We start from the raw sequence: 12315 nt of genomic DNA, 5'->3' as shown, positions 1-12315 counted from the left end.
CAAAAAGATCTACATAGACATCTCAGCAAAGAAAATGTACCACTGGTCAATAAGCACATGGAAATACGCTCAACATCATTAGTCATCAGGAAAATGAAAATTAAAACCAGGATTAACCACTTCACACCCACTAGGAAGGCTGCAATCAGAAAGACAGACAATAACAAGTATTGGTGATAACAGACAAGCTGAAACCTTTGTACAAAGCCAATGGGAATTTAAAAGGATGTTTCTGCTGTGGAAAACACTTTGGCAGGTTTTTAAAAATTAAATATAAGTTTACCATACAACTTAGCAGTTCTGCTTTCAGATAAGAAATGAAATAAGAAATGAAAACATATGTCCACACAAAGACATGTACACAAATGTTCACTGCAAGCATTTTTCATAAGAGCCAAAAATGAGAACCCAAATGTCTATCAAATGGTGAATGGATCAAGAAAATACAATTCACACATGGAATACTCTTCAACAATAAAAAGGAACAAACCAACACATGCCACAACACAGATTAATCTAAAAACACTATGCTAACTGAAAGAAGCTGGATACAAAAGACCATATAATGTATGATTCAATTTAGCTTTTTCATAGACAACAAATCTATAAGGGGTAGAAAAAAGTAGATTAGCGGTTGTCTGAGGCTTGAGGTGAGACTAAAGAGTGCCAATTGGAGGTGAAAGAAATGTTCTAAAACTGGAATGGGGTGATGGTTGCATAATTCTGCAAACTAACTACAAATGAATTGTACACTTAAAACTGGTGAATTTTATACTTCAATAAAGCTCTTAAAACAACTCCCCAAAACATGCTGCCTTGAAACAAATGGCTACTTTAAAAGGAATAACCATAGGGGTGCCTGGTGGCTCAGTCAGTTAAACTTCCGACATCGGCTCAGGTCATGATCTCGTGGTTTGTGAGTTCGAGCCCCCGCGTCGGGCTCTGTGTTGACAGCTCGGAGCCTGGAGCCTGCTTCCGATTCTGTGTCTCCCCTTCTCTCTGCCCCTCCCCTGCTCGTGCTCTGTCTGTTTCTCAATACTAAATAAACATAAATATAACGTTCATGAGAGGCATTTGTAAACGGATAGGTCAATTCCTAACTTGTAGTGATCAATCCATGGGGGGAAAAATGGAGAGGAGAAAAAAAGTTTTTTTAAGATTTTAAAGGAGAAAGAATAGTCTTTCTTCATGATAGCTGTGGATAATCATAGCCCAACAAATAAGATATTCAGCCATAAAAACGAATGAAATTCGGACACATGCTACAACATGGATGAACTCTGAAGATACTAAGCTAAAAGAAATAAACCAGGCACAAATGGTCAAGTACAGTATTATTCCACTAATATGAAGTACTCAGAGTAGTCAACCTCATGAAAAAAAAGCAGAACAGACGTTACCAGGTATTGGGGGAAGGGGAGAATGAGCAGTTAGTGTTTAATGGCTACATAGTTTCAGTTTGGGAAAACAAAAAAATTCTGCAAAGTGATAGCACTGATAGTTACACAACATTGAGAACGTACTTAATACCAATGAACTGTACACCTACAAAAGGTTAAAGTGGTAAATTTTGTGTTATGTTTCTTTTATCACACACACACACACACACACACACACACACACGGAACAATACTCAACAACTCAACAATAAGGAAACTCAACCCAATTTATTTTTTTTAATTTTTTTTTAATGTTTTTATTTATTTTTGAGACAGAGAGAGGCAGAGCATGAGCAGGGGAGGGGCAGACAGAGAGGGAGACACAGAATCGGAAGCAGGCTCCAGGCTCTACGCTGTCAGCACAGAGCCCGACGCGGGGCTCGAGCTCACAGACTGTGAGATCATAACCTGCGCCGAAGCCGGATCCTTAACCGACTGAGCCACCCAGGCGCCCCAACAACCCAATTTAAAAATGAACAAAAGATCAGAAGAGACACCTCACCAAAGAAGATACACAGCTGGAAAATAAACGTATGAAAAGATACACAACATCATGTCATTAAGGAAATATAGATTTAAAAAACAGTGAGACACCACTACAGGCCTGTTATAATGGCTAAATCCAAAGCACACTCTGCCTTGTCAGTAGGGAGCCTGATGCAGGGCTTGAACCCAGGAACCATGAGATCATGACCTGAGGTGAAGTGGGACGCTAAACCAACTGAGCCCCCCAGGCACCCCTGACAACGCCAAATGCTGATGAGGATGTAGAGCAACAAGAACGCTCATTCTTTACTCACAGGAAGGCAAAATGGCACCACACTTTGGAAAACAGTTGGGCAATTTCTTACAAAACTGGAATACTCGATCCGCCAGTTGTGCTCCTTGATATTTACTCAAATGAGTTAAAAGCCTATGTCCACACATGAACCTTCAGACAAATGTTTGTATCAGCTTTATTCCTAACAGCCAAAACTGGGAAGCAACCAAGATGCCCTTCAATAAATAAGTGGATACATTCATATGGTACATCCAAAGGAGTATTTGCCAGTGATAAAAAGAAATGAGCTATTAAGCCACAAAAAGACATGAAGGAATTTTAAATGCATATTGCTAAATGAAAGAAGTCAATCTGAAAGGCTAATCACCCTATGATTCCAGCCGCCAGCATATAACACTCTGGAAAAGGCAAAACTAGGGAAATAGTAAAAGAGAACAGTCACTGCCAAGAACAGGGGCACAGGAATGAATAAGTGGAGCACGGGGGATTTTTAGGGCAGTAAAACTATTCTGCATGATACTGCAATACAAGTTATTTAACATTTGTCAAAACCCAGAGAATGTTACAATGCAAAGAATGGACCCTGATGTAAACTTTGGATTTTAGTGAATAACCCTATCACCACACTAATGCAAGGTGTCAATGACAGGGGAAATTGAGAAGAATAGGTATGAAGGGCTGGTATGAGAACTCCCTATACTTTCCACTCAGCTGTTCTGTAAACTTAAAACTGCCCTAAAAATATTGTCTTATTAATCAAAAAATGAAGGGAAGAGACCTCAGACCTCTGTTAGTAGGTTGAGGACTACAGTTTAAATGCAATTTATTCAATCCAATAAAGATAATGGATTAAAGTAGAAGAATTTTTTTCTTTTTTTCAGAGAGAGAGAGATAGCACACGTAAGCAGAGGTGGAGGAGAGGGAGAGAGAGAATTCCAAGCATGTTCCATGCCCAGCGCAAAGTCCAACTCAGTCTCAGGACTATGAGATCATGACCTGAGCCAAAATCAAAAGTCAGGTGCTTAACCAACTGAGCCACCCAGGCACCCCATAAGGAACTTTTAAGTTAATGTTACATAAAAACTACAAAATCTTGTTTGGACTTAATTTACTGTTGTTTATGTTTGTATGACTAATATTCCAAATGTCAGCATTACAAATTACCACCATTTATAAATAATTTGCAAATGCCTCTTTCTTCCCTTTAATTTGCAAGGTGCTAAAGCAAAGCAAAGGAACTGGGAAAATGTTTTTGCTACTTAACTCCATACCCATTTGTCTTATTAGGATTTTGCAAGTAATATAATTACTCCTGAACACAGGAGACTGGTAATGAACATCCTTTGGGAAGCCATTCAGGAGGGCTCATCTCACTACTACAAAAAGCCTATGACAAATCCTAAAGAACTACAAAAGTGTGACATGATTTAAACCACCAACTCTTTAAAAAAATAATGAATTCAAAAAGAAAAAATAATAAAGCATGCAACACTTCATGTTGACTTTTTTCACTCTTGTTTAAATGAGCATTGAGAATAAACCATTTTTCTTATCAAATCAGACCCAGAAATAGGTTTCTGGCCTTCCTGTTTGATGTTTTATTATCCACCTAAAAGAGAATCACTTCCAATTATAAAATAAATAAATCATGTGATATACAGCACATTGACTACTGTTCATAGTGGCATAGAGTATGTTTGTAAGTTGCTAAGAAAGTCCATCTAAAAGTTCTCATCACACACAAAAAATTTTATAACTGTATGGTGACAGATGTTAACTAGATTTATTGTTGTGATCCTGCACAACATACACAAATACAGAATCCTGTTGTACACCTGAAACTAATACAAAGTTATATATCAATTATAGCACAATTTACATTTTTTTAATTAAAAAATAAATTAATGTGGGGCACCTGGGTGGCACAGTCGGTTAGGCGTCCGACTTCAGCCAGGTCACGATCTCGCGGTCCGTGAGTTCAAGCCCCGCGTCAGGCTCTGGGCTGATGGCTCGGAGCCTGGAGCCTGTTTCCGATTCTGTGTCTCCCTCTCTCTCTGCCCCTCCCCCGTTCATGCTCTGTCTCTCTCTGTCCCAAAATAAATAAAAAACGTTGAAAAATTAAAAAAAAAAAAATTAATTAATTAATGTGGGGCGCCTGGGTGGCTCAGTCAGTTAGGTGTCCGACGTTGGCTCGGGTCATGATCTCGCAGTTCGTGAGTTCGAGCCCCGCGTCGGGCTCTGTGCTGACAGCTCAGAGCCTGGAGACTGCTTTGGATTCTATGTCTCCCTCTCTCTCTCTGCCCCTCTCCTGCTCACACTGTTTCTCTCTCTCTCAAAAATAAACATTAAAAAAATGTTTTAAATAATAAAATAAATTAATACTATAAAAGTATACATTTTTTTAAAAAATTATTTTTAAAAAGAATCACTGATAACCACTCATTGATACCAAAGATAAACTCTAGCACTTTATAAAGGCAAGAGGCAGCCAGACTCCCATCATTTCCCTTCTAGCCTATAATGGTTCTTTAATCCTATGATGGAAACACAAAACTTCAAAGCACAATACAAAATATTAGCTATTCATTGCTACCCAGGTTTCAGAGTCTGAAAAAACAACAGACACAATACTTTCACTTAATATAGCATGCGCCACATGCTTCTCCTTTCTAGGGTCTAGATCTATGAAGAATTTGCATCTTCAGTACTAATATGGTTACTGAAAACACTCAAGGGTCATGTTCAAGAGAGTCCACTGCCTGCAGTCCATTGCTAGGTTCAAAACCTGGTTGTACAACTTACTAGCTATGTAACCTTAGACAAGTTGCCCCAAGTCTAAAATACAGAAAAATAAGAATATTCACTCACAGAATGGTGGTAAGGACTAATGAGACTAATGTGGACACAGCATAGGGCCAGGCACTTGGTAAATGCTCAAGAAACAAAAACACATCATCCCAAAAGTTTTCATAAATACTACAGACTCAAAATATACATTTACTTCATTTTGTTAAAAAGAAAGAAAGAAAGAAAGAAAGAAAGAAAGAAAGAAGAAAGAAAGAAAGAAAGAAAGAGAGAAAAAAGTGTCACCCAGCAGGTAAGACCCCAGAGTAAGGCTTTATGGAGTATCACACATGCTGCCCCAACTTGACTGAAAGTTCACAGAAGGAACGGGCTAGATTCCTAGTTTTATTTTGGTCTCCTCTGTGTCCATCACAGTACCAGGAACTAGAACTAATCCATTCCCCACTCATGAGTTTGAAACACAAAGGAGCACACGTGGGTTCCTCCCAGCCCTGGGAAACAGTTCCATCTTTGGGATATGACCTCTACTTAAATGCCCCTGAAGAAGAGTAGCATATAGATTCCAAGTTCCCCCACCTGAAAGTCCAATGAAAAACTCTGTTCCTAAAGTTGGTCACTACCACCTAGGACGAAACTATTAAAATTGCACATGTGATGTTCAGAATAGACAAATCTATAAAGACTGAAAATACTTTAGTGGTTGACAGGGGCTGGGGACAGGGGTAGCAGGGAGCTGAGAGAAAATGGGGAACAATGGTTAATGGGAATGAGATTTCTTTGTGGGGATGACTGCACAATTCTGTGAATGTAGTAAAAACCAGTGAACTGGATTCTGTAAGTGGGTGAACTATACAGTAAGGTAAATTATACCTTAAAAAAGTTGATACCTTAACATCTGAATTTTTGCCCCACCCCTCCCATCTTAGATTATCAGAACAAGGGTATTCATTATATCTCATTAAGCAGAAGCCAAATTTATAGCCATAAGTCCACACAACCCAACTCTCAACATGGAAAGACACAGTTCCTGAAAACCCACATCACTCCTTAAAACCAATAGCCGAATTCACTCTCATTTCTATGAAACCACGTTTGGTTTGCCACTGGGTCCATGACACCCGCTCTGAAGTCCAATGCATTCTGCAAGCTTTTCCTGCAAGACAAGAGAGAGAGGCAGCCAGCCCAGCCACTGAGGGGAGATGTTAAGCTAGCCGGAAGGTTGAAAATTTAAGTTACCAGAATGTTATTAGGAACAGAAAGAATGTTGGGAGGCTTACTATTATTTTTTTTTTATTTGTGGAACTTTTTTGGCATAACCACAACATTATGCAAAGAGGATTGCCAGGACTCTTCCCGCGGTAACCAGTGGTTAACACATACACAACTGTGTAAGTTATCAACAAGTGGCATGAAGAAGGCATATTGCTTAACTCCCTGCACCCAAACCAAAAAATGCCCCTCTGCTCTTAGTAACATTTGCTCTGAGTCTTGACAACCCCGAATGCTGGAAGATGATTACAGCCACCAACAAGTGAGCAGTGCTATGCACCGGGCTCTAAGCTAAGTGCTTTCTTTATAAGCACTGAATCATTTGATCCTCACAACACTAGAAGGTCAGGGTGGCTACTGCACAGGAGGAGCTCAGTCAGGCTCAGTGACTTGCCCAAAGTCAACCAGTAAGTGAGTGGGTTAAGATTCGAACCTAGGAAATCCTAAAACTTAAATCTGCAACTTCGTTTCCAGCTACTATGGTCTCTACAGAAAGAAAGAAAGCCTTGAACATACAAATTCCTCCCAACTGAGACACTGATTCATCAGGGTAAGAAGAGTCCTGAACACAACAGGAGCACCCACAGGAAAGACCTAGACAAATAGGTGAGATCTAGGTCCTTGAGGTGAAAATAGGTCCTTTTTCAGGACAGAAAAAGCTGACTGTCACCAAGGTAGGTCCCAAATTATTTTATTGCTTATCTTCTATGTATCCAGATCAGAGGCTTGGACTCCAGGGAAAAACTTCAAGGGGGTTATTTGTTTATCAGATTCTCAAGGGGATTCAAAAGACAACAGACCTAGACAACAGTTCTGCTTGGGGGTTAAGTTAAGCACAGGCAACTTTGGAATCAGACAACTTGGGTTCAAATACATTCAAATGCTGTGTCACCTTGAGCAGGTGACCGACCTCTCTGACCTTCAGTTTCTTCATAAATAAAATGTTAAGTAGTAACAACAATGATCTAGCTGAACTTTAGCAATCCTAAGAGGCCCGTTTTATTGCCTCAGGTTAACACACAAAAGAAATCTAAACCCAGAGTTCTGTGAATACTAATTATAAAATAAAACCATAAAATTTTATAGTTGGAAGAGGCTATAAATCATCTAAACTAGTGTTATTTATATAATTGTCTATTTTTTTCTGTGTAATTAGTTTTAAAAATACCGGCTTTACATTTTCAGTAGTAAGAAGGATGAACAGAAGAAAAATAATACACAAACACTATGACAGTAACATACACTGTATAAGCTCCTAATGATAATGGAATGCCTCAAATCTGGGAAACAGTGATCAACTCCACCCTTTCCACTTATGAGGTCACATGACCTATTCAACTAATAGTAGCAGTTGAAGAGTATAGTTAAGTACAGCTGGATATACAGGGATTAGAACATTTAGTTCCTCGCTAGTCTTTCTCCCAAGTTACAGGTCTGCCCTATTCCATTAGACAACTTAAATAACTCTTAAACCCTATTACTGCATTATTCCCTCCTACCCAAAGAATTCTGACCCCTGCCAAAGAAATAGTAGCAGGCAAATAAACTGCCAGTCACACAAATGCACCCTACTCATACTCAAGGCAGACATACAAATGCAATTCCAAATACTCGCAGGCTTGGTCTAGGAGATCCATTCTGGGTGAGCAGCATGGGGAAGGATTAAGAGCTCTGTATTAGCAGGAACTCCAACTCTGGCTCAGACCAGGCAGGGGTTCAAAACTAGGTCCCACTGATAACAGCTGTGTGGCGCTGGACTAAAGATTCACCAAGCTTGTTTTCTCATTTGTAAAATAAGTAACAGACAATTCACTGGCAAGGAATCAGTCTCCGTAGCCACAGGGCAGCAAAATATTCACTGCTACATAGTCAGGGTCCAGGGCAGTAACCAGCACACTGCAGGCACTGTGTCTATTTACTGAAATAAGCAGATGCCCAATTAAAGCCATTACTACCTACCTCTACATTTTTAGAAGCATCGGGGTCACAAAATGACATCTCAGGCACTTGACTTCTGTAAGTCTCCTTTAAAGAGGCCTGGGAACAATTCTCACAGGTGGGACCCCACTCTGCCAACGCAACCTTTCTTAGCTGAAAGATCTCACCTATTAAGATACCCATCACACAGACAGGAAAAGAAAAGCCAAAGACAGTTCAGTTCCACTATCTTCCTTCGTGTCATTCCCAGTTCTCAAAACTAAAAGATGAACCCAACTATTTTTAAATGGGTAGAACTGTGAAGGCACCAAAAAGGACCGCCCAATCCAAGAAGCCCATCCCTAGAACGCTCTCATTTGGCCAGGAGAAACTCTGGCTCTGCAAAAGTCAAGGGACAATCACACACAGAATGCAAATCTCAGTGCTCCCCTACCAAAAGGAAATAAGCAAAAATAGTTTTACGAAAGGTTCCAGAATCTTTCAGGACGAGTTTAAACCTCTCCTTTCTGAGTGAGGACGTTGGACATTTCCTCCAAAATCCTGGAGTTTTCAAGGATAATGGGAGAGGTAGAAAGGAGAGCGAGGGAGCGGGAGAGGGAGACAGTCAGGATATGCTCGTTCTATTTTTAAACCCTCGCCCACAGTTTAGAGTAAAGGAACACTCTGATGCTGTACTCCCACCCCTGTCACCTTCTGCTAAACACAAGAATCCGAACCTGCACACGTACACGGCCCTGGATTACTGGCTGCCAACACTCCCCAGAACCGTGAGCTAAGCAGCCCTTCCACCCAGCCCTTCTCTGGCACCGCCGGTGCCTTTCGGAGAAACGGGCGGCCCGGAGACAGCGAAGCAATCACCAGCCGCCTTCTCCTGAGGGGAGGCAGCGCCCCCTTGGCAGGGCACGTTCCAGTTCCCTGGCTGGGTACCCAGGGGTGAGCAAGTGTTCCCCCACGGGAGCCGCAGTGGTGGACGCGATGGGGTTTCCCGACGGGGTGCGGCGCGCCGGGCACTGGCGTCCCACTCCCGGGACACCTGTGTGCCGCGCACACCCAGCCGCGGTGCCCCGCGAGCACCACTCGCCCTCGGTCACCTCCCGGCTATCCCAGAAAGCCAACGGCTGGGCGGCGGGTCTCCTTCCTCATCGACTCGCCCATCTTACGTCCCCGTCTCGCCCCACTGCAAGCACCTACACCCGTCCCTCAGTGACCCCCGGGGCGGAACGGCAGCCGGCGCGCGGGTGCCCAGGGCCGAGAGCCGCCCGACGGCCCTCCCGCCTCAGGGCCCCGTCCCCGCCGGACTCGGGACACTCACTCTTAAGCGCGCTGATGAGTGACTTCCCGTCCTTGATGAGCTCCTTGATGAATTTGTTGGTCTTGTCCAGCTCCGCTTCGTGCGACTTGAGCGTCTCTCTGAAGTGCGGGCTGTCGAGGCAGCAGTCGCTGAATTCGAGCGCGGGGAGCCCCATAGTGGCCGAGTCGCCCAGCCGGGGGGCGCGCCTCCCCCGGCGCCCCGGAGGCCCGCAGCCCCAAGCACGCGCGCGGCGGGACCCCGGCCGGGACCCCCGACGCCCGCCGGCTCCACAGGTGTGGCGCCGGCTCGCCCTCCGCGCGGTGTCCGCCGGCACGCAAGACTCCTGACCCGCGCAGGGACCCAGCGGAGTGGCGGCTGCTCCCGCGGCGCGCAACGGAGTGGTGGGCGGGCAGGAAGCGCAGCGGCGGACCCGCGGCGGTGCCGGGAAACGAGAAGCAGGCGAGCGAGTGCGGCCGCCGCCTCCCCGCCTCCTTCGCCAGTTCGCTCTCCAGCAGCCTCGAGCGCCCTCTCACAGCAGCCTCGGCCGCCCCACCGGCGTCCGGGCCGCTCGAACCTGCTAGCGATGACCTAATCTCAGCCGGACCAATCAACGTGCCCGTCTCAGCCCGACCCCCCTGCCTCCCGGGGACACCCGGCCATTCCGCGGCCTTGACCCAATCAGCGGGGCCTAGAGGCGGGGCCTCGGGCGGGGGGCGGGGTCCACGCCACCGCCTAGGTCCGCAACACAAGCTCCGCCTTCTCCCGCCGGCGCTGTGTTGCAGACCCGGAGCCCGAGGGTTGATTGCTGCGGTGCACGGGCCCTTGCCACTCCTGATCGTGGCGACTTGCCGCGGCCAGGGTCCGAAGCCGAGGTGGTGCGTCTGCTGGTCTGAGAACCGAGGATCCTAAATGGGCGGAGCATGAAAAAACTGGGAATTGGGGCTGCAGTTCCATTCAGCCCGCCCTGCCCGGCTGAGCAATTGAGCTTTCACTCAGAACGCACCTCCCTACCCCGGGAGAACTTCGAGCACACGGAACCACCACGTCAACCCTAAACACACGCTTCTTATTCCAATCAGAGAATATGTGCATCTTAAAATGACAAGCTCTTCTTGCTTGCAGTCTTCCGCCCCCCACAGTCTGTACCCCTCATGGCCACTCCTGCTTAAAACCCGCCCACGGCTGCACCCAGTCGAAGGATCTAAAGTCCTTGTGAGAATTTCAGCCGCCTGTTGTGTTCCTGCTGGGCAACAAGCAAATTTTACATAATCACGTCCTGCCTGTCGTCCTTTGATACACTGTGAGCTTCACGAGGGCACGGACCACTGCAGTTTTCTTGTGCACTGCTGCATCCCCAACACCTAGAACAGCGGCTAGCATCTAGTAACATACTGACAGCTTACCGTGTGCTACGTGTGCTACGCTCCAATATTTGTGGAATAAATGAATAGATCTTTTCCTGTGTACCTCCCCACCTCCCACCCCCAGTGCGCTGCCCTGTTGTCCCTCTGTCCCACCACAGGAATCAATTCCGGCAACTCACTGCACTTGTCAGGCTGGGTCCCACAGTGCTGAAGTGTGAACTCCGAGAGCATAGGGACTGTCCCTGAATAAATTTTTGTATGTCCCGGAACTAGCAGCCCTCCTTCAGTTAAGGTTTTTTTGTTTGTCTTTTTAAATAGGTCTGCTATGTGCCGGCACTAAATAGATGCTACAGATACTAAGATGAATAACACAGAATCAACTTAATTGCTGCTGGTCGGTGGGAGAGACAGGAGAAAAAGCAGTAGCAGCACTGCATGGTGAGACAGAAGGCTTGGGTGCTTGGGGACATGGGGAAAAGGTTACCAACCCAGGGGCCAGAGAAGGCATCAATGTTGAGAATGCAATTGATTGGTTCATTAAATGCATAAATGAATGAATGAATGTGATCTGTTTGCTGTTGTATCTACAAATTTAGACTTGATAGGAGGCCCAAACTACTAATAATTAAAATCCTGAAAATAGATGCTCCTCACTTGCCAAGGATGAGAAAGATCTGTTTAATGCTGTTCCAGTGTTCGGGTTCTCTACTGATATGTAACAAATCACACCAAAACTTAATAGTTTAAAACAACAACAATCTTTTTATTTTCTCTCGTGATCTCTGTGGGTCAGGAATCTGGGGGAGAGCTTAACTGGATAGTTCCAGCTTCGAGTCTCTCCCGGGTGGTCAGCTGAGCATCTCCCTCTCCTTGGGTGGGCCCAGGGCTTCTCCGTGTGCTCTCTGTGTCCCCTACTTTGGATTCCTCTCTGCACGGCAGCCTCAGTACTCTAGTGTGAATGTCCTAGCTTTACAGGGGGAAAGCTGCATCACCTTTTTCGGCCTACCTTTGGAAGCCACACACTTCTACCTCCTTCATTATCTACAAGCAAGTCACAAGCCCACACAGATTCAAAGAGAAATGAGGGGCACCTGGGTGGTTCAGTTGGTTAAGTGCCCAATTTCAGCTTAGGTCATGATCTCACAGTGCATGGGTTTGAGCCCCACATTGGGCTCTGTGCTGACCTAGAAATATTTTTCCAGCCATGTCTGAAAAAACAATCTGCTACCTTTGGCCTAGCACCTGATATTCAATAAATGTTAAATGAATGAAACAAAATAGGGGCCATGATGATTTATCTTCTTCTATTGAGGAATACTAGACAATTAAAGTATAAAGCAATATATATGTGTATTAGTAATGTGTATGAGTAATATATATGTAATAATAATAATGATAATGGCTATCATTTCTCAAGCTCTTAGTTTG

The 12315-nt window shown here is 44.6% G+C and overlaps 1 protein-coding gene across 5 annotated transcripts in view; it reads right to left on the bottom strand.

Moving 5' to 3' along the window:
• The window catches only part of ARHGAP26 (Rho GTPase activating protein 26), a 427015-nt gene extending 417216 nt beyond the window's left edge, over positions 1 to 9799 (bottom strand). For all 5 annotated transcript variants that reach the window (XM_043589835.1, XM_043589845.1, XM_043589853.1 and 2 more), the window contains exon 1: positions 9545 to 9799. In XM_043589835.1, the coding sequence (XP_043445770.1) occupies positions 9545 to 9698 (154 nt within the window). In that variant the 5' untranslated portion in view covers positions 9699 to 9799. The remainder of the gene's footprint in view (positions 1 to 9544) is intronic.
• Positions 9800 to 12315: the final 2516 nt, after the last annotated feature.

This window comes from Prionailurus bengalensis, chromosome A1, assembly GCF_016509475.1.
Source record: "Prionailurus bengalensis isolate Pbe53 chromosome A1, Fcat_Pben_1.1_paternal_pri, whole genome shotgun sequence".
In the NCBI taxonomy this organism is placed as follows: domain Eukaryota; kingdom Metazoa; phylum Chordata; class Mammalia; order Carnivora; family Felidae; genus Prionailurus; species Prionailurus bengalensis.
The sequence above is the reverse complement of the archived record's forward strand: the minus strand, read 5'-3'. Positions and strand labels throughout refer to the sequence as shown.